Source organism: Conger conger, chromosome 9 (genome assembly GCF_963514075.1).
Source record: "Conger conger chromosome 9, fConCon1.1, whole genome shotgun sequence".
NCBI lineage: Eukaryota > Metazoa > Chordata > Actinopteri > Anguilliformes > Congridae > Conger > Conger conger.
The window spans coordinates 38,642,822-38,666,839 of NC_083768.1; the positions used below are offsets into that span (position 1 = coordinate 38,642,822).

Below are 24,018 nucleotides of genomic sequence, written 5' to 3' on the forward strand. Positions count from 1 at the left end.
GGAGTTATACTAGGGGATTTACACTACTGGGGGCTAAAACTACTGGGTTATATCACAATGCTGTTTCTTGCAACTGGTTAAAGGCTTAAAGTAAGACAACATGGTCACAGAACATTTCTTGTAATGTTTTTATTTTTTGTATATGGCATGAATATGGTTTACAGATTGGTGTCGGAACAGATGTACGGAACAGACCTACAGTACTCACTTTTCATCATGAGCATAAATGCATACAAAAACAGCTGAATCTCTTGACCACATCTGCATGCTTTTACGCATTTAGTTGCTGCCACATGATTGGCTGATTAAATATTTTCATTAACAAGCTGGTGTACAGGTCTACCTAAAATGCTCAGTGAGCGTATATTGAACTGACATGGGTTAGTGTTATGGATTACTATTCTCCATATTCCCTGATATAAAGCCAGTATGGGTAACATTAATGATTACTAAATATGCTGTAATTGTAACAATATAGATATATACTTTTGGGTTTTTTTTTATTAAAAATTATTAAATGACATTATATATGTCCAAAAGAAGGGGTATGTTCAAAAGAAGAGAGAAGAGAGAATACAACGTAAAACAAAAGCGGCATGAAAAAAGAAACAGCTTCCTAATACCTACAGTGATACTAGTCCAAGCCTTAATACTGTAACTATTACCTCCCAGTAACCAAGCAGAAAATGCATGCAAATAAGATTGGCCTTGAATTTTAAAAGATTAGGCCCACAAAGATATCACAGGTCATAAGAAATAAATTTAAGGCACTCCAAAATGATTAAACTAACAAATAATACTGTTTACGCTTAAGCAACAGAAAACCCGACTTTGATGAAAAATTTGTCTATGTGAACTATTAGTAATTCTCAGTTAAGGCAGACCTCATATAATGCAATGCAGTGAGCTCGCTCACTCTGTCAGACACTCTGGGCACAATTCACTCTGGCTATTGGTGTCAGCACTTTCCCTGTAGTATACGTGTCCTCTGCTACACTTGAACCAATGGGCAAGTTTCAGAAATTTGCAACTGAGGACAGTTGAGACATCCGTTGTGTCCTCCAGCATCTTCCATTTTGTGGATGGGCTAATCTCCTTTGCAATACCATTGAGAACTTCTTGCATATTTTTCAAATCAGGATTGCTCAATGGGGGCTTGTTGGCCAACAACTTAGAAATTACTCCCTGCAGTTGCTCTGGAGTGAGCCAGTTGGCAAAAAATACAGGATGTCGAGGTTTTGAATAGATAGCTGCTAATCCATATGCTTCGGCCAGACACAAGATCCGTTTCACTTCTGTCTGACACTCGGACACCTGTGTGGGTTTGGCCGTGGCAACCTTTTTAATGCAAAGATGCACCGCATGGTCTATCGTTATCCGATGGCGCAATGGCATGTCCATCATTACATTCCATTCTATTTCTGCCAGCTGTGAGAGGAGTGTAATCTGCTCACCGAGTAACGCCACTCTTCCCAAGTCAGCACCTGTTAACTTAGAAAGCAGAGGCGCGATTTCTGGAGATTTTATCCCCTTCTTCTCTTTCTCCTTCACGGTACTTTGAATATGCTCCACCAACATCACTGCGGCTTTCTTCTTCATTGTCTCCATGTCCAGCTGTGCACTTTTAATGATAGCATTGTAGCGCACACTCCTTCGGATGGGGGTCTGGCACTTGGGACAGGACTTTTGTCTGATGGCCCCATTTTCCTCTGGCGATGCCATCCAGGAGTCGAACCCCGTCACCTCAAAGATGTGGTTGCAGTCAGCCAGCTGCACGAAGCGGGCCTTGGGGTTGGCCTCACTGCTGACGAACAGCTTGAGAACCTCATCAGCATTGCAGACACGACACTTATTTGGGCAGGGCTCCCCGCACATACCAATGCAGGAATGTCCGCATTTCAGCTTTCTGTAGCAGGCAACATTGCATGGTGGTCTGTCACATGGCTCGTGGCACAGGCGAGTGCATTCGTGGTGCTTGCAACGCCAGCCACAGGGGTCAGTGCATGGTGGACAGGCCTCTGAGCACAGCTTTGGGCATTTTCGGTGGTAGCATTGGGTTTCACATGGCTTACTGCAGGGCATGCATCCCTGCTTGCATACCTGCTGGCACCGGTGGAAGCAGATCAACTGAGTGTTGCAAGGAGAGGCGCATGGAAGATGCATGCTGCCCCCTGCACACTGAAAACAGCTGCCCAAGCAGATGTGTCCACACTCAAGCTCTGCATCGCATTTCTTCCAGCACTTAACCTGCTCCTGGTTATTATCGACCTCTTGCTTCACGTGACACTGCATGACTCTCTGGTGGCCACAGTCCAGAGGGACCGTCACTCTTTGGGGACAGTTTTCGGTGCAGGACTCCCCACAGCCACGGACACATAGGTGACCACACTGCAGCATCTTGTTGCAGGGGACCTGGCAAATGAAACTGTCGAGAGAATGCGAGCAGGGAACCTCCTGCTCGTGGCCACATTTGGGCATCGTCCTGGTGACGATCACCTGGCACTCACCACACTCTTCGGAGCACTTCTTGGGGCACCTGTGCCCGTCCTGGCACAGGGTCTTGGTGCAGGGCTTTGTGCATTTGAACAGTTTGTGGTCTGAGTCGGTTGGGTGGCATAGCCTGGTGCAGACATGGCCACAGTCCAGCCGGTACTCACAGGGCACACCACAGCCACCAAGCGGCACCTTGAGGAAGTCCTCCTGCTTGGACACCTCTGTGATGGTGGCAGGATGGTTCTCACACCGCAGCATCAGAGCCTTGCCAATCTGCTGGTTGCGGCTCAGCACAGCCATGATTTTGCTCCACAGAGGGACTGAGGAGAGCATGGTCATGTTACTGATACAGAACAGGGCCTTCCTGGCTCTCGACAGAGCCACGCACACCCGGTTGGGGATTTTCAGGAAGCCCACCCTCCGTTCCTTGTTGCTCCTGACTAAGGAGAGTATCACAATGTCATTTTCCTCACCCTGGTAGCGGTCTACCACACAGAGGTTGACACCCTGAAATATGCTCTTGGGCATGATCTTCTTCAGACAGGAGAGCTGGCCATTGTACGTGGTGAGGATGGTGATCTGGGAGGGCTTATAGCCCTGGCACATCAGGTAGTGGCAGAGAGCTTTCACAAAGGTGGCCTCATGCATGTTCTGGTGACTATGGCCTTCTTGGATGTTCTCTTCCAGATGCTCATGATCCACAAAGAACACATTTGTTGTTACTCCCTAAAAAAGAACATTTCATAGTAAATATACACTCAAGTTGACCTCACACATACCTCATAAATAGTGTAGATGTTGGTGTTCCACATAACAATGAAGAATATAAAATTTTATGTACTTTGGTAAAAATGGCAGATACTGTTATAACATGTTCCCATACTGCACTATATAGCATGGACTAATATCTACATGCTACGTACAGTAAAATGGAGAATAATGTGGACACTTTATACCAGGGGTTTCCAAACTGTGAGTTGTGACCCCATGTGAGGTCGTCTGATTTGAGGATGATATATTTTTTTAAAAGGGTACATTTTCTCAATTATTTTATTTTAATTTGTAAGGATTACAATTTTTTTGTGTTACAAATATGTCAATATAGGTGACTACATGTCAAACATTACAACAACCAAACCATAGTAAAGCAACAAGGCCAATCTAGTCACATATATATGGTGTTGTTCAGCACGAGGCATATGTGGGTGGGATGTTTGGGTTGCATACATTTTTTAAGAATCATTCGTGGTCGTATCAGAAAGACATTTGGGAATTCTACATTATTCTGTTTGGTGTTAGTATAATATTGACAAACTCCCATTTTCCTCATTTGAAATTACTTTAGTTCCTTTGTTACCAATAATTTATTTGCACTACCTTAATATTTTCATACAGATGAACAGAGGAGTGGTTTTTCAGTTTGTCGTAGATGTGTGGTGTCAACAGCTTTGCAATCTCAGGACGCATTCGGTGCTATACAGGAAAGAACAAATTCAATATTACAGCATATCTAGGTTTTCATTTAAAAAAACAATAGCAGTTTTTAGGCATTCTTTTCACTATTCCAGGAACTTGGCTGCCGTTACTATACCTGGTAGTCCAGTCTGACATAAGGCACGTCCATATGAACGAGACGCTCAAACAAGGACACTTCCAAGTTAAAGTCCTTTGCGAGCTCATACACTGCAGTGCTGGGGCGGAGCTACAATGGTGGAAATGAGAAATATAAATTATTCCAGGAACATTTCTCCCAGAATTCCAAGCAAAACAAATATGACAAGAAATTCAGATCACTGAGAGATCATGGAAAAAGCCTCCCCCCACCTCCCCTTCCACTGCCTTGGTTTGTTTTTCTAATGTAATGCATTGCAATACCAATTTCAATAGAAGTCCCTTTCATATTGCAGGCTGTTAAGTTGAAATTAATTAATTAATTAATTATCCTAACCCGCTTATCCTGAACAGGTTCACAGGGGGGCTGGAGCCTATCCCAGCATACATTGGGCGACATTTGGAATACACCCTGGACAGGAATACACCCTGGACATCCAGTCCATCGCAGGGCACACACACCATTCACTCACACACTCATAACTACGGGCAATTTAGACTCTCCAATCAGCCTAACATGCATGTCTTTGGACTGTGGGAGGAAGTACCCAGAGGAAACCCACGCAAACACGGGGAGAACATGGAAACTCCACACAGAAAGGCCCCAGCCGACCGGGCTTCGAACCCAGGACCTCCTTTCTTTCAGTGCTACCCACTGCACCATCTGTGTACTACTTGTACTATGGCAGAGATTAAGTGCAGATCATGAACATACATAGGCAATATTATTTTTATGCCAAAACGTACCAATTTTTGTTGTAACTCTTAAAATTGTCCATATGACCTTGTCATCTGACCTATATAGATGTCATTTGAGTCAAGCTTCAAGCTTGTTTTCCAAGATGGCCGCCCTACCAGATGAAAATCATTCACTACGGTGTATCAGCCTTATTTTTCTATGATCAAACCTGATGCAGGACGGAACATCCAAACTTCAAAGGACATGTTTTTTGTCAAAAACAAATACGCACCTGACATCATTTAGATGTTGATATGACAGTCAACCAAGTGGTTGACAAAAACACATCACAAAAATAAATAAATCAGGATTATTAGGTACATTTAATATTGACGAGCAGATGAAGTTAAACTGAAGATGGGCACCTGCTGGTGGTCTCCGATCAGTATGAGGTGCTGGCAGGCAGAGGTGAGCGTGGTAATGATGTGGGCTTCCAGAACCTCAGCTGCCTCCTCCACCACAACTATCCTGGGCTGGATGTCCTGCAGAACCCGTCTGCAACGAGCTGCACCTACAGAGAGCCAGATACATTATTATTATTATTATTATTATTACTATTATTATTATTATTATTATTATTATTCATTTAGACCACCACTGTTGCTTGTACGCAAAAATATGTTAATGGTTTACAGTACAACAGAATATAAATAAACGGAATATATTCAATATATGAATAAAAAGAAAGTGAAAAATGTTCATCTCTACACTGGCTTACATGTGGTTGTCATTCCGATGACGCTGGCACTCCTGAGAAGAGTTTTGTCCTCCAGCTGCCTCAGCTCATCCATGCGGTGCACAATGCTCTGGTACTCATTCTCATGACTAAGAATCTTGACCCTTAGGTTTCTGCGGTATTTTGACAGCCAGAGTCTATGGGTAAGAGCAATTTGTGTGTGTCTCTACCAATTTTAGACATGACTAAAACAATCAATTCTTTCACTACTTCATGTTTGAATTTGTTTATGTTAGTTTGTTTTGTTGAGAGCATGTCTTCCAATATCTTTTAACCAACAGCTACTGACATGATCATACAGAACAGCCCTATTTCACAATGACTTTAGAATATGAGGACAAACTGTGTTCATCTTATGATCTAAAGTTCCCTTCATCAGCTGATAGGTATGGCATATCACCAGCAAGCATTTTATCTGTGCCTGTAACAGATTCTGTACACAAAGCTGACTACCGGTTTCTGTTAAGTTCCTTCCATCCTTCCTTCTTCCTGCAGAAAGTTCAGTTGGCAACAGTTTCAAGTACCATATTACAGCTTAGGAATTTTAACGAATACATCCATTGTCCTTGGTTATGCCCACTCAGGAAAATGCAGTAGTGGTAGAGACAGAACTTTAAATGAAGCAGAAAATCTGGTTACACTGTATGAACTGTGGATGAAAGTTCACCTATAGAGATGCCAGCGTTGCTTTTCAGGCACGGCCCAGAGATCTCGGATCCGCTTTGCACTCTCCTCTAGCATGTGGTCCGTTTTCTCAAGTTCCTGCTTTACCACATTCTTCAGCTTCTTCTTCATTGCTCGGGTTATCTGGGGGAACGGTGGTATTGACAACAATCTGATACCCACTTACATTTTATATTTATGTTTGAGGTATGTACAGACACATTTTATCTGCTCAAGTTCAAGCAAATGTCCCCAAACTCATGCAAGACAATGATCCCAAACATACTGCTAAACCAAAAAATGAGTTTTTCAAAAACAGGAAAATCCTTGACTAAGTCAGGCAACTGATATGAATCCAATTGACCATGTCATTGAAAAAATGTATGGCATGAAATGTCTGATTATAAAAAAGAGTACAGAGCCAAATCCATCTATCCATCCATTATCTGAACCCGCTTATCCTGAACAGGGTCGCAGGGGGGCTGGAGCCTATCCCAGCATAAATTGGGCGAAAGGCAGGAATACACCCTGGACAGGTCGCCAGTCCATCGCAGGGCACACACACCATTCAGTCACACACTCATACCTACGGGCAATTTTGACTCTCCAATCAGCCTAACCTGCATGTCTTTGGACTGTGGGAGGAAACCGGAGTACCCGGAGGAAACTCACGCAGACACGGGGAGAACATGCAAACTCCGCACAGAGAGGCCCCGGCCGACGGGGATTCGAACCCAGGACCTCCTTGCTGTGAGGCAGCAGTGCTACCATCCGTGCCGCCCAGAGCCAAATCGCCAAATCAAAACATTATGGAGAGCACTGTACATACAACCCATTTACATGGCTGGATATATTATATGCTGAATCAATTCATATTAAGATATTTGCTTTCTAGTGGTGTGAGGGGGTGGTCCAGTGTGGTTCCACTCTGGGCTGCTGGGAGGCTCCCACGCATTTTCTTCTATTTTTGTTTTCTCTGTCTGTTTCTATCACCTGCCAATTTTAGCAGTTAGACTACATGCGTTTCCTCTCAGATACTTTTTGGTGTTCCAACAATTGGTCAGCTAGGTTTTCATCTGTGGGAGTTATCACAGAACCAAGCAGAATGAAGCAGCGAGGATCGGTTTTTCAGGGCTGCTGTCAAAGCAGTTAATGTTTTCTGTTTTATGTTATATAAAATTAAATACAACTATGAACCATCGACAATAACAGAATTTTGCAGGGCCTAACACACAAGCTCACCTCCCACCCCTCATCACCATCCTCCTCTGGCTCATCATTGTCCTTTAACACAAAGGCGAGGTCCTCCCTCTCTCTGGCCTCCCTCCTCTTGAGGGCGCTGTGGATGTGCTTCTGCATGTCGTCCCCCTCCATAATTCTCTCAGCCTGCATCTTTTCCGCCTCTTCTGTCACTTGGAGCAGATTGGCCACGTCTCCATCTCCCTCGGTTACATCGCTTGCAGAGTCTATCAGTCAAACCATTGTTCAGTAAATAAACTAATTGATCTTGATTTTGCAATTGGTTTAAATCAGTACGCCAGTGATAACATTTTGTGGATTACACCGCCTCACTCTTAGGCCAAAAGGGGGAACAGTGAAAATATACACTTAGTGACCAATTTATTTGGTAGACCTGTACACCAGGAACACCAAAAACATCCAGTGAGCAGAAGTTCTGTGGGCAGAAAAGCGTTGTTAATGAGAGTTCAGAGGAGAAGGGCCAGACCTCGAAGCTGACAGGAAGGTGACAGTAATGCAAATAACCACACATTACAACAGTGGCATGCAGAAGAGCATCTCTGAACAAACAACGTATCAAACCCCTAAGTGAATAAGCTACAGCAGCAGAAGAATTGGGAATTGCATGTTCCAATCCTCTCCACCAAATTAGCCTGGGCCTCTCCCCCCAGTCCTTGGCTTTCTGATGCTCTACGAGCTGTCCGAACCGAACTGCCGGCAGTGGAGAAAAAATGGAAAAGGTCCTGCCTCCCAAGTGATATAGCTTCCTTCCATGCCCTCCTATCATCTTTCTATTCCTCTGTCTAAATCTTCCTTCTTCCTCCCCCCCCCCCACCTCCCTCATCACTCACACCTGATGACTTTGTCTCCTTCTTTGGAAAGAAGGCGGATGCCATTCACAATTCCTTTCCCCCACCCTCTCCCCCTGCTGACCCTCCTACCTTCCCCAACTCCCTATCCTCCTTTTCTCCCCTCTCTGACTCCGACACTACAATATATGCCGTATCCGTCATCTACTGACGGAGAAAGCCACCCAGCTCCTTGTCCGGGCGCTCATCATTTCCCGCCTGGATTACTGCAACTCCCTCCTAGCCGGTCTCCCAGCTTGTGCGACCAAGCCCCTCCAGCTGGTCCAGAATGCAGCAGCCCGCCTGATCACCAGTCAGCCCAGGTCGGCTCAAGTCACCCCACTCCTCATTGGCCTCCACTGGCTTCCTATTGCTGCACACATCTGCTTCAAGGCCCTAGTGTTGGCATTTCAGGCTGCTAAAGGGACTGCCCCACCTTACATCCAATCCTTAATCACTCCCTACTCCCCAGCGAGACCACTCCAGTCTGCCAGCTCTGGTCGCCTTATGGTTCCCTCACTACGAGCACCTGGCGGTCGAGCTGCACGTTCACGCCAGTTTTCCGTTCTGGTTCCTCAGTGGTGGAATGACTTGTCTACCACTGTTAGGACAGCAGAATCCCGCCCCCTATTTCGACGCAGACTAAAAACACACCTTTTCAAACTGTACCTTAGTCCTCCCTCCTGATTTCCCCCCTTGTGGAAGAACCTATGCACTTGTAAATCGCTTTGGATTAAAAGCGTCTGCCAAATGACTAAAATGTTAAATGTAAATGTAAAGACTAATAAGTGTAAAAATAAGTCTAATAAATACCCAATAAAGTGTTCGCTGAGTGTATATTGAACTATGCTAAAAATGTTTAATTTCACTGCTTTCCTAATTGTGAATTATGGGACTCATGCTTGGTCCAGCATGACAGAACTGTGACATGTACCTCCACTGTCCAATGGCCCTAAAGAGAGAACTTCTGTCACTCTTGCAAGGTCATCCACTGTGCAGCTGGCCTCCTCCCAGCTGACCTGTTCATCCCACCCTTTAGGAATTCATAAAAAATACAGATTATGTATAGCCCAGTGACACTATTTTTAATTACAATCTTTAAAATGAAAGGCTGCCAACTAAAGCCAAAGGCATTGTCAGATGTGAATGACCAATTGCAGCATGTCTGGCCACAACATGTGGGCTTGGCTGTCAATCATGTGATAGGAGGGCTGTGATAAGAACAATGCTCCAAACTGTTTTTTCAATTGGATCAGTCAGCGTGGCTGCTGCACACTGTGCATAGTTTGGTATTGATACGTCTGGTTAAACCATTTGCTGCTCTGTAGTACACATAGCATTATCACCGAATGGAGGCAACCAAAATGTTGTAAACAGATGTTATTGACTTTTAGATTTTTACAATTTTATTTCTGTAGCATTTCAATGGACATTTAACTATAACATTATACAGGTGTTGTCCACATTTCCCCCATTCCAGAAGCAAAGCTGTGGATCAATAGGAAGGGATATTTTTCTCACCAATTGTCCTGGAGCTGTGAGTCGACAAGGAAATTCCCAGCCAATCCAGCATCAGTGACTGAGCCTTTCTTCTACAGGACCCTCCTCCTCTGCCAAGCTGATCAGGAAATTATAAAATTGCTCAATGAAGGGGGTGCTATATGCAGCAGTGTAAGAAAATGTCAAACCACAATACTGACCTGTCGTCCAAGCGTCACACCATGGAGAGAGAGTATGTATTCTTTCAGCACACTCTCGTGTATAACTCCCTTAGCTGAGCTTGCAAACATGGCCGCCAAACTTTCAATTTTGCCCTCCAGAATTTTTCTTTCTTCCTTGAGCTACAAGCAGAGCGTTACTTTCATTAAGGCTTTCTTTATGAATCTCCTGCATTTGTGGTGTAGCTAAGAACATCTGCATCTGTCGCCTGCCAACATTTCTCAACATTTCTTGAAACATCTTCTTGACATGGCAGGCTAGTGATCTTAAAATTTAAATTTAGATGTACCAATATGTTCAGTGCTCATTCATAATGAGTTCAGAATTTTACATACAGAACTAAGTGACCTGGCAATTTTTTGACATGTGATTTTGTGATTAAAAATACATTGACATTCTCAGTAAATCTCATCATGCAACAATTAAATTGAGTTTGATAGCATCACACATTTAAACTTATTTTTAGTCTCACCTTGAACTTCATGGTTCTCAGATGACCCGGCAGGTTCTGCCAAAACTTTCCTTGGTTCCTCAGGTTAGTCAGAGAGAGCTTCTTTAAGGCATCGTTTGTGCTTCTCCCTCCCAATCGCACCAACACTGAGGATTTACTCATGAACTTGAGAATGCCTTCACAGAAGAAATCCAACAAGTGCAGCATTAATATGGAACTGAAGACTGTGAACAGGGTGAGCAACTGATAGAGCATCAGAGCAACTGACACAATATCACTGATAACTGAATGGTATCAGAATAACTGACACAGTATTGGAATAACTGATTCCGTAACAGAGTTACTGATGCAGCATGATTGGTGAGAGTAAATTAACAATATGAGCAGTGGGAGTGAAAGAACAGCATAAGCAGAGAGAGAGTAACACAAGGAAATATAAAATAATAAATATATAGAAAGGTACAGCACGGTACCTTCCAGGAATTGATCCAGTGCATGGTTTGTGTAACAGACAACCAGGATAGGAGAGCCTGCTGTTGAACGCCACATGTCAGCATTGTCCAGAAGAGCCTTGACAATTTTCAGACCAACAAAAGTCTTTCCTAAAAGCGAAGAATTTGGAATAAAATTATAGACTTATAGTGGATACAATTTATGTTATTTTGGCGCTGTACACCATATGAATATGAGATTAAAGCGGGTATTTACATCCGTATCGGGTGATCCGTGTTGGAATTACTTCCATTTTTATGTAGTCCATCCAACTAATTGGACGGTAGGATTCTCAGCTGTTTCTGATTTGTCAGGTGGATTTAGTTGTTGCAGTTGTTGCAGTTATGCAAAAGTTGTCAGCAGCACTTTTATTCCATGTTTAACTGGATTAACAGGATGATCGGAATAGAAATGCCTCATGTAACCACTCAATCGGAACAAAGTATCCTATTCCGATTGAAATTGTATTCGGTTTAAAAGGGGTAGTCTAAACCTTTTGACAATCTGATTAACAAGAAAATATATGCCATGTCAACACTCAAACCGATTACTTTGTTGGCATACTGCATATTGTTTCTGCGCATATTCGTTTATATGGTAAGTGACGCCACCGAGTTTCGCCCCAGCAGGTGAAATCATCAGATTAAAAAAAAAAAAATCATGAAATGCTTCGATGGTTGAAAGACTCAAAAGTTATTAAATTGCTATCCAAATAAAGTTTATTATATATTAATATATGATATATTATATTATATTATTATTATATTATACATGCCCAAACTATAACACCCCAACTACCAAGTTTCACAGATGAGGGAGGTGCTTTGTTTCTTGGGCAGTTCAGCCACCACACTTTGCTCTTGCCATCACTCTTGATAGAAGTCAATCTTGGCAATCTAGGTACATTACTACTTAGCAAACTATAATCTGGCCACCCTGTTTTTGCAGCTAACTGGTGGTTGCAGTGTAGCCTCTGTAGATCTTTTTGAAGTCTTCTGTGAAGAGTAGTCACTGATCCACGCCTGCTTCCTGAAGAGTGTTTCTGATATATCGGACAGATATTTCTTCATTGTGGTGAGAATTATTCTGTCATCAAATGTATAGGTCGTCCTTAGCCTACCAGCCCTTATGCAATTACTGAACTCCAAACTGATTACTTTGTTGGCATACTGCATATTGTTTCTGCGCATATTCGTTTATATGGTAAGTGACGCCACCGAGTTTCGCCCCAGCAGGTGAAATCATCAGATTTCTCTGGGAGACTTGCTTTTTTCTTGCAGTCAACATTAAATGTTAAAAAAAGTAAAAATCATGAAATGCTTCGATGGTTGAAAGACTCGAAAGTTATTCAAACAGATGTTTGAAAAAATGGAAGAAAGTGGAATCGACAGAATTAAAAAAAATTTAAAAATGATTTTTTAAAAAATCTGGAAAAATTTGAGGACTGCAGTCCGAATTTGGAGGCATTTATTTTTTTATTATTCCTCAAAACTGTGGAACATGGATGGTGCAGTAGGTAGCACTGCCGCCTCACAGCAAGGAGGTCCTGGGTTCGAATCCCTGTCTGTGCGGAGTTTGCATGTTCTCCTCCGGGTACTCTGGTTTCCTCCCACAGTCCAAAGACATGCAGGTTAGGCTGATTGGAGAGTCTAAATTGCCCGTAGGTATGAGTGTGTGAGTGAATGGTGTGTGTGCCCTGCGATGGACTGGCGACCTGTCCAGGGTGTATTCCTGCCTTTCGACCAATGTATGCAGGGATAGGCTCCAGCCCACCTGCGACCCTATTCAGGATAAGCGGGTTAGGATAATGAATGAATGAATGAAAACTGTGGAACACACTACCCAGACAGATCAAAGCTTTGTGAACATTTTTCTAAAAACTTCTCAAAACCTACCTATTTGAGCAGATCTTGTCTGTGAACTTGCAGAGGGAGCTCTCTCCCTGTGTTCCTTTATAATTGATACTGTATATCTAGCATCTCTGGCTAGAGTCTCCCATTATAATTTATCTCCCTGTGTACCTACCTAGAATCTCTAACTAGAGTGTCCCACTAGAATTTCTCACCCTATGTATCTAGTGACCCTGACTAGAGTGTTCCACTGACGTGGAATTTGCAGAGGGAATTCTCTCCCTGTGTACCTAGCATGTTTACGTTTTTGTCTGTGGAACTTGCGGATGGAGCTCTCTCCCTGTGTACCTAGCATCTCTCACTAAAGTGTTTGCCTAGAATGTCTCACCCTATGTACCTCGCATCCCTAATTAGAGTGTTCCACTGATGTGGAATTTGCAGAGCGAATTATTTTTCCTGTGCACCTAGCATGTCTGACTAGTGTTCCACTAGCAAGGAACTTGCAGAGGGAGTTCTTGATCTTTATTTACTATTTTATTACTTTTCAATGTATTCTATGTAATTTTAACATATTCTCACTTTCATGTACCTTAAAGGCTTTTATCTAAGGACATTTACCATCTTAATTTATCTTTTATTTCATTGTTTTATTATATTTTCTTAAATTCCTTTATTTTTATTAAATACCTAGATCAAGATGGTTTATTAAACCATCTTAATCTATCTCTGCTTTTTAATTAGTTCTGCTACGATGTGAAGCACTTCCATGCATGGAAGGTGCTATCCAAATAAAGTTTATTATATATTAATATATGATATATTATATTATATTATTATTATTATATTATACATGCCCAAACTATAACACCCCAACTACCAAGTTTCACAGATGAGGGAGGTGCTTTGTTTCTTGGGCAGTTCAGCCACCACACTTTGCTCTTGCCATCACTCTTGATAGAAGTCAATCTTGGCAATCTAGGTACATTACTACTTAGCAAACTATAACCTGGCCACCCTGTTTTTGCAGCTAACTGGTGGTTGCAGTGTAGCCTCTGTAGATCTTTTTGAAGTCTTCTCTGAAGAGTAGTCACTGATCGACGCCTGCTTCCTGAAGAGTGTTTCTGATATATCAGACAGGTATTTCTTCATTGTGGTGAGAATTATTCTGTCATCAAATGTATAGGTCGTCCTTAGCCTACCAGCCCTTGTGCAATTACTGAACTCCATAGTGTTCTATTTCTTCTTAATGATGTTCTAAAGTGTTTATTTTGAACAATTAAGCTATTGTTTAGCCTATATCTCAGACTGGTTTTTCCTTATTAATCAGCCTCATAATTACTTCCTTCACAGTTCTTGGCACCACTCTGGTCATCATGTTACCAAACACCAATAACAGACTCCCTAGGCAATCAAAAGCTTAGAATCAAGACCTGATCCTGAAAGCTTTCTGATACCTGCGCTATGGAAGTAATTAGATACACCCGAATAATCAGAAACAGCTGAGAAGCCAACTGTCCAACTAGTTTTGGTCCCCAAAAATGGGGGAACGATGAATCTACAGTTCAACCTCATATTCATTGTTTCATTTCAAATCCAATGTGCTAGTGTAGAGTCAAGTGAACAGGAATTTTACCAGGCTAAATACTCACAGACTCCACTGCACATCAAAAAGTAACATTGACAATTACTTGTATTAATACAGGAGGATTTAGTGTTGGTATACTGTAGATACAGTCATTTCAAAAACCTTTGAAACAGAAAGGTCAATCCCTTTGTTTTTGATATACACTGAAGATTTGAGGTCCAAAGATGTACACTCATTCATTATCCTAACCTGCTTATCCTGAACAGGGTCACAGGGGGGCCGGAGCCTATCCCAGCATACATTGGGCGAAAGGCAGGAATACACCCTGGACAGGTCGCCAGTCCATCACAGGGCACAAACTATTCATTCACGCACTCACACGCACACACACGCACACACACACACGCACACACGCACACGCGCACAGGGAGAACGTGCAAACTCCACACAGAGAGGCCCCGGCCGACCGGGATTCATACCCAGAACCTCCTTGCTGTGAGGCAGCAGTGGTATCCACTGCACCATCCGTGCCGCCTCCCAAAGATGTCAAATCCGAATTTCAGTTTTTATTTCCTGGTATTTCTATCTAGATAAGTTCAACAACTTCAGAACATATCACCTCTTGTATCAGACCACAACATTTTTAGGTGAGCTTAGGTGTATTGGTAGACATGACTGACAGGTGTTTCTTGTTGCCCAGATGTGTCCTGTTAGATTGATTGGTAAGCCAATAAATACTTCTGAATGTCTGCTCTTGGTTTTTGCCTGTGCAGACTGCATTTGTGTTACAAAAGATAAAGCAATATAAAGAGCTGTCTTTTGGAGAAAAGAAAACCATTTTGATGCTTAAAAAAGAGGGGAAATCGATCAGAGCCATTGCACAAGTGACAAAAGAAATAAATTGCTAGCGTACTGAGCAACAGTTATCGATCAGCTCAACCAAAGAAAACAACAGCAGTTGATGACAGAAACATTGTGAGGAAAACCCCAAAACATCAGTCAGTTACATCACAAACAATCTCCACAAGGCAGGAGTGAAGGTATCTCAATCAACCATGCGAAAAAGACTTAGAGAGCAGCAATACAGAGGCTACACCACAATATGCAAACCAGTTGTAAGAATGGGAAGGCGAGAAGTACAGAGATGAGCCAAAAAAGTTATTAAAAAATGTTTGATGGATTGATGACACCAATATTAACCTGAAAAAGTGATGGAAAGGCCAAAGTGTGGAAAAAGAGGGCATCTGCTCATGATCCAAAACATACAAGCTCATCTGTGAAGCATGGTGGAGGAAGTGTCATGGCTCAGAAGTCTACAAAAACATTCTGTCTGCCAACTTACGGAGAAATGCTCCAAACTAATAGGTAGGAACTCGCAGCAAGACAATGACCCAAAACACACTACCATATCTACCATATCACCTTTGACACCAAAGGTGATATGAACCGGGGCGACATTAGCTCAGGTGGTAGGAGCAGTCGGCGGATTTCCGGTTCGATTCCACCCAGGGTGTGTCAAAGTGTCCCTAAGCAGGACACCTAACCCCCAAATGCTCCTGAAAAGCTGGTTGGGCCTTGCATGGCAGCCACTCACCATTGGTGAGGTATGTGTATGAATGGGTGAATGAGAAGCTTCCATTGTAAGTAGTTTAACAGATCTCGGTGTAAATACAGGAAATAAAAGCTGAAATTCTGAATGAGTCTCATGTTCATCTTTTTATCTCAACCCCAAATGTATTAAACGCATTGCAAAAACAAAGGAATTGGCCTTACTATTCCAATACTTTTTGAGGCACTGTACTGTATATGTATATATCCAATACTCATATCGACAGCAGATTACCTGTTCCTGGTGGGCCTTGAATGATGGCAAGCTCCTTGGTGAGGGCCAGCCGCACTGCCTTCATCTGTGACTCGTCCAGTCCAAGCATTTCTTTACTGGGCCAGTCACTGAAGTTCAGGATATCTCTCACGGTATGCCTTCTTGTGGTGTGTTTGGAATCCATCGCCATGGCTGAAAAGAAAGGCCTTTGCTTCATATGTAATGACTGTGTTTTCAGCTGGTTATTGTTCTTCAGAGCCTCCAGGCTATAGCCATGCCGATGAGCAAGAACGTATTTTGGGGGGGATATGTCTTTCTCACAGCTGACGATGTACCTTTGCATGGGAAAGTCCTCTATGGACATCTCCTGCAGGCCCTCCAGGACATGACGGTAAGCTTCGAAAAATGCCATGTTCTCCACCATGAGGAACACATCATTTGGAGACATGTCTGCCAGTTTACTCCTGCTTTCTTCAGTGAAAAAGAGAGCGGTAATACCCTTCTGGAGGTCTTTCACATCCCGGTTGGCCACAGTGGCAAAAATCATTGTCTGGAAGTTGTCCATGGACAGGCACACCAGCGCTCCAAACAGCAGCCTCTTGGAGCTCTCCCAGTTGACAATTTTCAAGTTCTTCTTGTCAAATTTTACCATGTAAAGGATTCCCTTTGGTGTGCACACTGGGGTTATTATTTGTGCATTGAAGTAGATACGAATGTCATCGAAACGTCCCTGCCGAAGGTCCTTCCCCTTGAAGTGGAGGAGTTGGGAGATCCCATCCCTCAGGGGTTTGATGAAGTCCTCCCGGAGCAGGCGGAAATGTGTGTCCAGGTAGGTCTCGCCATCTTTGAACTTCTCCTCCACGATGTTGGGCCTCAGGAACGGCAGCTTGGTGGTATGCACATCCTCATATGTGGGGAAGACGGACATGAGCCTGAAGTCACCCACACTCTCCTCCAGTCTGCCCGGCAGAAAGGAGTAGGTGTCTGACCATAGAGTGCCATCTTGCTTATTCTCCTGCAGGTGGGCTGCCATGTTCTGGAGCTTCCCAAGGCTCTTATAGACATCCTCCCCAATGGTAACACCCACCTTCTGCAGCTGGGTGAGGTGGAGGGCATTGATGGTACTGGATGGAAACACGCTCATCAGAGTGATGTGCAGGTCAATAATCTGCTTGAATCTTGCTATATTCTGACCCCTCCTGCCCTGGTCATTTGTGCCTAATGTTGCTCCTAGAGTCTTTACAAACATGGGGATGGTGCCCTTTAGGAACTGGGAGTCCTTAACCTCAGAGAGGAGGTGCTGCAAGTTATAACTTTTGGTCCGGCAGTTGCGGGCCTTACTGAGGACATCCAGGGTAATATGGGTCAGCCTGTCTGTGGTGTTCTTCCTGTTAAGGAGTTCCTTCAGGCCGCTCCCTGGAGCAGCCAGCTTCATCACTACCTCTGAGGGCTCCATCTGCAGGATCTTTTCCAGGGAGCGGAAGTCTAACCTATGGGTGGGCTTGTGATCAGGGTCCTGGGGCGTCTCACCCCTCCTGGGCCTATGTTCACGGCTCTGTAAGCGATGACTAAGTTCAAACAGGTTGGGCTGGCTTGTTCTGTTTGATGGACCAAGCTGGCCCCTGTGTGAGCTGTGCTCTAAAGGATTCAAAATGGTGCACATATTAGGATGACTTGAAAATAAAATGACAAATATACAAAGAAGCAAAAATGAGCAAAATATCATATTATATCCTGGTAATTTAGCAATAGGTCTAATGATTCATTTCTAACCACTACACAACTAACCATTGATACATTAATTGACAGTATAGTCATGTCATAATTGACTTCAGTTAGTAAAAATGCTGTCACTGCTAGTTTCCATCATACATACATGAGTGTGCACTTAAACAGGCAGAAAAGCACCCAGCAATTGAGCAATAAGACGCAGTGATCCCAGCTGACTGGGCCAACTGCATGTGGGACAACAGTCAGCACTGGCAGGGTCCAGATTTGTCACCAAAGTTTGGGGCCCATGCATGACTACGGCAGTGCCTTAATAGGATGAGCCACCCAGCAGAGCAACCCACAGCTGTACTGCACAGATTACATAAACACAATTTGCATGGCCGAAGCACTGACTGTTTAAGTAAAATAGTCAGCATGTAAGCAAGATACTGGCAATACAGTGTATAGCCTATAGATGTAATGTAAAGACATAATTTAAAAATGCATACTATCCTGCCCTATCCTGACATATATTTTGTCCAATTTAATTGTACAAAAGTGGCTGAAGCCCACCCTTACCATTCTTTGTAGCACTGCAGCCTTTGGTGCCATTTGGAGGTCTCGGATTTCCTTGGGACTTGGGTACACCTACTGCCGGGATTCTGGATGGATTTTTCATGGGATGGAGAGAAAGGTTTTTCAGTCTGTCCCAGAGATCTGTTGTGGCCTCCTCTCCTGCTGTAAGAAGTGAAAAGATATCATGCAGCCATGAATGCAATTACAGTTGCATGGAGTAATTGTCATTACTCTGGAATGTTTTAGGTTCTTTACCTGGCCTTACAGGCCTTACTGTCTCCTGGATTTGCACATCTGCTCCTGCTGGAGGTGGACAGTGCTGAAACAGGGCCGTTTGCTTGCTGTGTTCCCCTCTCCATCGCGAGCTTCCACCTGCCTCCACCTTTCTGCTACGGGACTGCAACCTGCCCCTTCCCCCCTTGTTCTGAGAGTGGCCATTAGGGGCTTCGGTTCCCCAGTGTTCCTCTGCAAAAGAGACATCTGTATGATTTGTCACTGTCACAGTTCAAGGAGGCATCTGAAGCAGCATGGGCTGCCTTCCTGCAACCATACCCCTGTTTACACTGAGACTTGAACTCACCTTTCTCGCGCGATCCTCGGCTTGAAGGTCTGCCATGGCCCTGGTGTTGGGTCAGCCTGACCCCTGTGGCAGAAGGATTAAAAAAACTTACTAAGTGACCTGTTCTATAAAACAAACCATTCAAAGAAGTGTGATTTATAGACAGAAAATACACGAGACTAGACGCAAGTGATCATAGTTTTATTGCGTATCACAAATTTCCCACCAGATGGAGAGCCTCATATTATGTCAATTTTCCTTACATTAGATACAAAGATGTTCATTCAAGACAGCGAACGTTTATGGTAAACTATGTTTGGAGAAACTGTTACCGTTGAATGATTGTAAATGGACAGTCCATTTTAGTTCACCCAATGTATGCTGGGATAGGCTCCAGCCCTGTTCAGGATAAATGGGTTAGGATGATGAATGGATGTGACTTAGGCCTAACAGTGCCAGCTAGCTGATTCGTTGCTTATCTGTGATTTATTAATTTGTAGCTAATAGTTGTCAACTTTTGTTTTTTCTGCACTTTACCCATCAGCAGCCATTTTTCTCTTGCATTTACACCTGTTTATGTGTATTCTCCTTATCAGCATTATGTCTGCACTGTGATATCAGTAAACAGTGGTGTGCAAAAATCTGGGCGCCCCTGGTCAAAAAGTTAACAGAAGCAAACTTAGTACTTGGTTCACTAAATGGTACAAAGTTAAACATTATAAATTTCTTCAAATTTTAAAGCAAGATTACTTTTTTATTTTTTACAGTTTCAAAATAATACTAAAAAAGGAAAAAAAAGGCCCTGCGCAAAAGTTTAGGAACCCTGTCAGTTAATACTTTGCAACTCCTCCTCAAACAAACATAACAGCTTATAAACACTTCCTATAGCCAGATAAGAGTCTTTAAATTTTCCCTTTTGGAATTTGTCCCCATTCTTCCGGACAGAACCTCTAGTTCAGAAATATACTTTGGCCTGCACAGCATGTTTGAGATTTTCAATAATATTCAAGTCTGGGGACTGTGGTGACCATTCCAGGGCACCTGAGCATTTCTCACAAGGTCTCCAGCCATTCCATCAGAAATCTTTCTTGGTCTTCCAGACCTTGCCTTGACTTTAACTGCTCCATTTATCCTCCATTTTTTTATTATGTTTCTGACAGTGGAAATAAGTAGTTTGAAACATTCTCCTTCATGGTGGGGGCTCGTTCCAATCTCGTGTTTTATCTTTGGCTATGTGTAAAACAGCCTGCATCCTGTATACTGTATCCTCCAAATATGTACTGTCTACCAGAGTGTTCCTCAAGTATTTAAGTCAAAGGCCGAAGAAAAATGGTAGTAGAGGCAATTTGGAGGCTTCTGGTGCAATTTAATATGTTCAATTAATCCTTAATAAATGGCTTTATTCCAAAGCATTTTGTTAAATTAAATTAATGTTCAACTATACCAACATCGCATACAATTTAATCTTGTTGTGCCATTAACCAAAATTTGTTCAGAAAGAAAATATGTTAATGATAACTCTTTACTTCAATAAACAAAGTATTTTACAAAGTGTTATGTAAAAGATAAATGTTTCCACTTTAATGATATTGAACAATAACTCTAATATGACTATGTACAAATTCAACTTTTATATAGTCTGTCAACCATGTCATACTCTGCTAGCTCATTATGTAAAACTTGTAGTCATCCTCCCTTTTTGCAATGTATCTCAAAGCCTATAGGAGTTGGAACCTCCTGGCTGATAAGATATTTTTGTCACACAGTTACTCAGTAATTCACAGTGCCCTTTGCAATACAGCTACCACACCAGTGTCAATTGGGTTTCACATCCAATGTTCTATTATTATTATTATGATGATGATGATGATGATGATGATTATTACTATTATTATTATTATTATTATTATTATTATTATTATTATTGTTGTTGTTGTTGCGTATAGCCTACAGCCTTGTATGGATAGGCTATTTAGGAGAGTCCTTACACTTTTACCTCATTAGCAAGATTGCTGAAAATTAATGGGAGCCAGGTATTACACATATAAATACAGTGCAGTCCATAAGTACCTTTAATTTGAGGGTATTTACATCCACACGGGGTGATCCATATAGGAATGAAATCTGTTTTTGTGAATAGTCTCCCCATTTTAGGTGACTAAATTTAATTGGACAGTTGGCTTCTCAGCTGTTTGCCTGTTGCCTGTATTTAATCACTTCCTTAGTGTAGCTATAAGAAAGTTTTGAGTATCTAGTGTTCATTCTTTTGATTGCCTTTGGAATCTTTGGAGGACCTCAGTTGTGCCAATGACAGCCAAGGAAGCCACCAGGCTGAGAAATAAATCTATCTTTCTAAATTGGCACGACGTTTGTGGCCTACGCACTGTGGCCAACTATACCTGGGTCCTAACATACTATTATACATACATATTATACATTATACTAACATACATTATTTATTACCATCTTCAATCACGCAACACAAAGCAAAAAACCCAGGAAATTCAAAAACACTTACCTCGTTGGCCTCCGCTACCAGACATGTATAAAGACACATAAGCATGCAGTTTCCTTTTATATTGCAGTTGGACCTGAATAACGAAGGGATAAAGGCTTCGTGAAGAAGCTGACAAACTTTTCATCATCTATACGCACAATGAAAAAAGGTTTAAACCACATCCTGACATCTTCGCAAACGAAATAAAGTTATGCTTTGTTTGTGGACTGCTATTGTAGCCTGATTTTCTGCGAAAAGTAGGCTAAACCATAGTAGGTATCCTGATATTTTACCTAGTGCGCACGTTGTATACCCATCTCATATATAAGTACTAAACCTTGTATGAAAAACGATGCTAGGAAAAATAATTATATATATATATATGTATATTACTGAGATGCCTAATTATCACACCACAAATATATATAGATTAACTAAGATTGACTTACCGAATGCTCCTCGGTAGGCTAATTGCTGTTAAAGTCAGAGCCCAGGAAGCACCGTTTTTAAATGATTCTTAGGTTTCTATTTACGATTAAAACGGACGTCATTGCTGGGTTTACAGATGAAACTCATGACATCGAATACATACCCGGATATTATCAAACTGATACAACAAACTCGTTCGTAAGTTGTAGCTACATTAAGATCTACCTTAACGCTTCGGCGTGTTTCTCGAAACGTTCTTAGCTAAGTATACCTTCTGTACATCGTACTTTCGTAAGGCTGGTCTGGACCACTCTTCGCTATACCTCAGCCATGTTAGCTCACTGCGCTAGTGGCCACCACTGTCACAACCGCAAGCCTCTAAAATCAGCTGTTGCACTTAGTTACATTTCAATCTGTTAAGCAATATGCGCACTAATGATTATCCAGTTGTAGTTGGGATAATAATATTACTAAAATACCATATTAATGGGACTGTTTTTATGCAAATAATAAAATTGTACTTTATGAAGGATGCTTGTTGCACTTTATTGAACAGGTTGCCTAATTGCCTTTTAAATGATATTCATAAACTGACGATTTCCCACTGGGCTGGAGCGATTTTTAACCATCGTTGTTTCTTTGTTTTGTTGGACGCCGTAGTCCTAAAACTGGAAAATAATGTTTCTTTATTCACGCCACATCTAACAATATCCCCAATTAATTTGCTGTGAAGCTGTCGGTCCGCTTATTTCTTAGTTTTTTTCACCATATCTTATGTTGTTTTCGTGTTCGTGCGTTTTGCTTGTTGTTGCGCTTTTATTGAAAATCATAGGAAATAGTCAATCACACCAGGAATGTGTTGGTGCTTCTGGAAAATCAACCCTGAGAGCAAAGTTATTTAAAGCATCATGACAAAGATAGTAAAATAATGTAAATAAAACGTGACATGCCAAAGAAGGCGTATTGCTAGATGGCGTAGCCACAAACCGTATAACTAACCGTATATATAATTTGGCGATTTGTGCTGAATGCAATATTTTTAAGTATTCCTGAAGTGTTTCATTCATAAATAACATTACTTTCTCTCATAACGCAGTCAAACAGTCGCTGCATGGAGTGCATGTGCATCGATCTTAGAGCGAGTCGATGGGCCTAGTAACGTCGCACTTAGTTCCCTTAAGCATCCGCCTAAGTGATAGGTCGGGGAACACACTTAGAAAAGTAATCAACTTATAGTACGGTATACCTTTCCAGTCTTCGTAAAACGCCAAGAGACACCGTTGTCGGGAAAGTAGGCTATCATAGGTATTTTTTTCTCCCCTGAATCGAATTGTTTCGATATTTTATCACGTGTGTATGACAATACGAAGTTTAGTAGCCTAAATATGAAATGATGTGGATGGAATATTACTGCGCCGTTCTCTAACACTCCAAACTGTAGTCCCTAAACCAAAACAGCAGGCCTAATACAGGCCTATTGAAAATGGGGCATATGGTGATTGCAATTTCTCGAACTTTTGGCATTTGACCATGAAGAAGAGGTCCCGATGTACAGTGCATCCGGAAAGTATTCACAGCGCTTCACTTTCCCCACATTTTGTTATGTTACAGCCTTATTCCAAAATGGAATAAATTCATTTTTTTCCTCAAACACCCGATAATGACAACATGTTTTTTAGAAATTTATTAAAAATAAAAAACTAAGAAATCACATGTACATAAGTATTCACAGCCTTTGCCATGAAGCTCAAAATTGAGCTCAGGTGCATCCTGTTTCCACTGATCAACCTTGAGATGTTTCTACAGCTTAATTGGAGTCCACCTGTGGTAAATTCAGTTGATTGGACATGATTTGGAAAGGCACACACCTGTCTATATAAGGTCCCACAGTTGACAGTGCATGTCGGAGCACAAACCAAGCATGAAGTCAAAGGAATTGTCTGTAGACCGCCGAGACAGGATTGTCTCAAGGCACAAATCTGGGGAAGGGTACAGAAAA

General features: G+C 42.2%; 1 protein-coding gene across 2 annotated transcripts; it reads right to left on the reverse strand.

Moving 5' to 3' along the window:
• Nucleotides 1–113: 113 nt before the first annotated feature.
• LOC133136205 (NFX1-type zinc finger-containing protein 1-like) lies at nt 114–22,365 on the reverse strand. Of its 2 annotated transcripts, none has more exons than XM_061253496.1 (18): nt 22,040–22,365; nt 21,612–21,684; nt 19,115–19,177; nt 18,790–18,999; nt 18,538–18,693; nt 16,270–17,886; nt 10,973–11,101; nt 10,521–10,675; nt 10,030–10,170; nt 9,851–9,947; nt 9,264–9,362; nt 7,485–7,708; nt 6,247–6,386; nt 5,562–5,716; nt 5,209–5,354; nt 4,085–4,195; nt 3,871–3,966; nt 114–3,219 (listed from the first exon to the last, which is right to left on the reverse strand). In XM_061253496.1, the coding sequence occupies exons 2-18, from the start codon at nt 21,634–21,636 to the stop codon at nt 913–915; spliced, it is 5,871 nt and encodes a 1,956-aa protein (XP_061109480.1). In that variant the 5' UTR covers nt 21,637–21,684; nt 22,040–22,365; the 3' UTR covers nt 114–912. The 2 variants fall into 2 exon arrangements, with proteins under 2 accessions (XP_061109480.1, XP_061109479.1); XM_061253495.1 differs by having other exon boundaries at nt 18,538–18,696.
• Nucleotides 22,366–24,018: the final 1,653 nt, after the last annotated feature.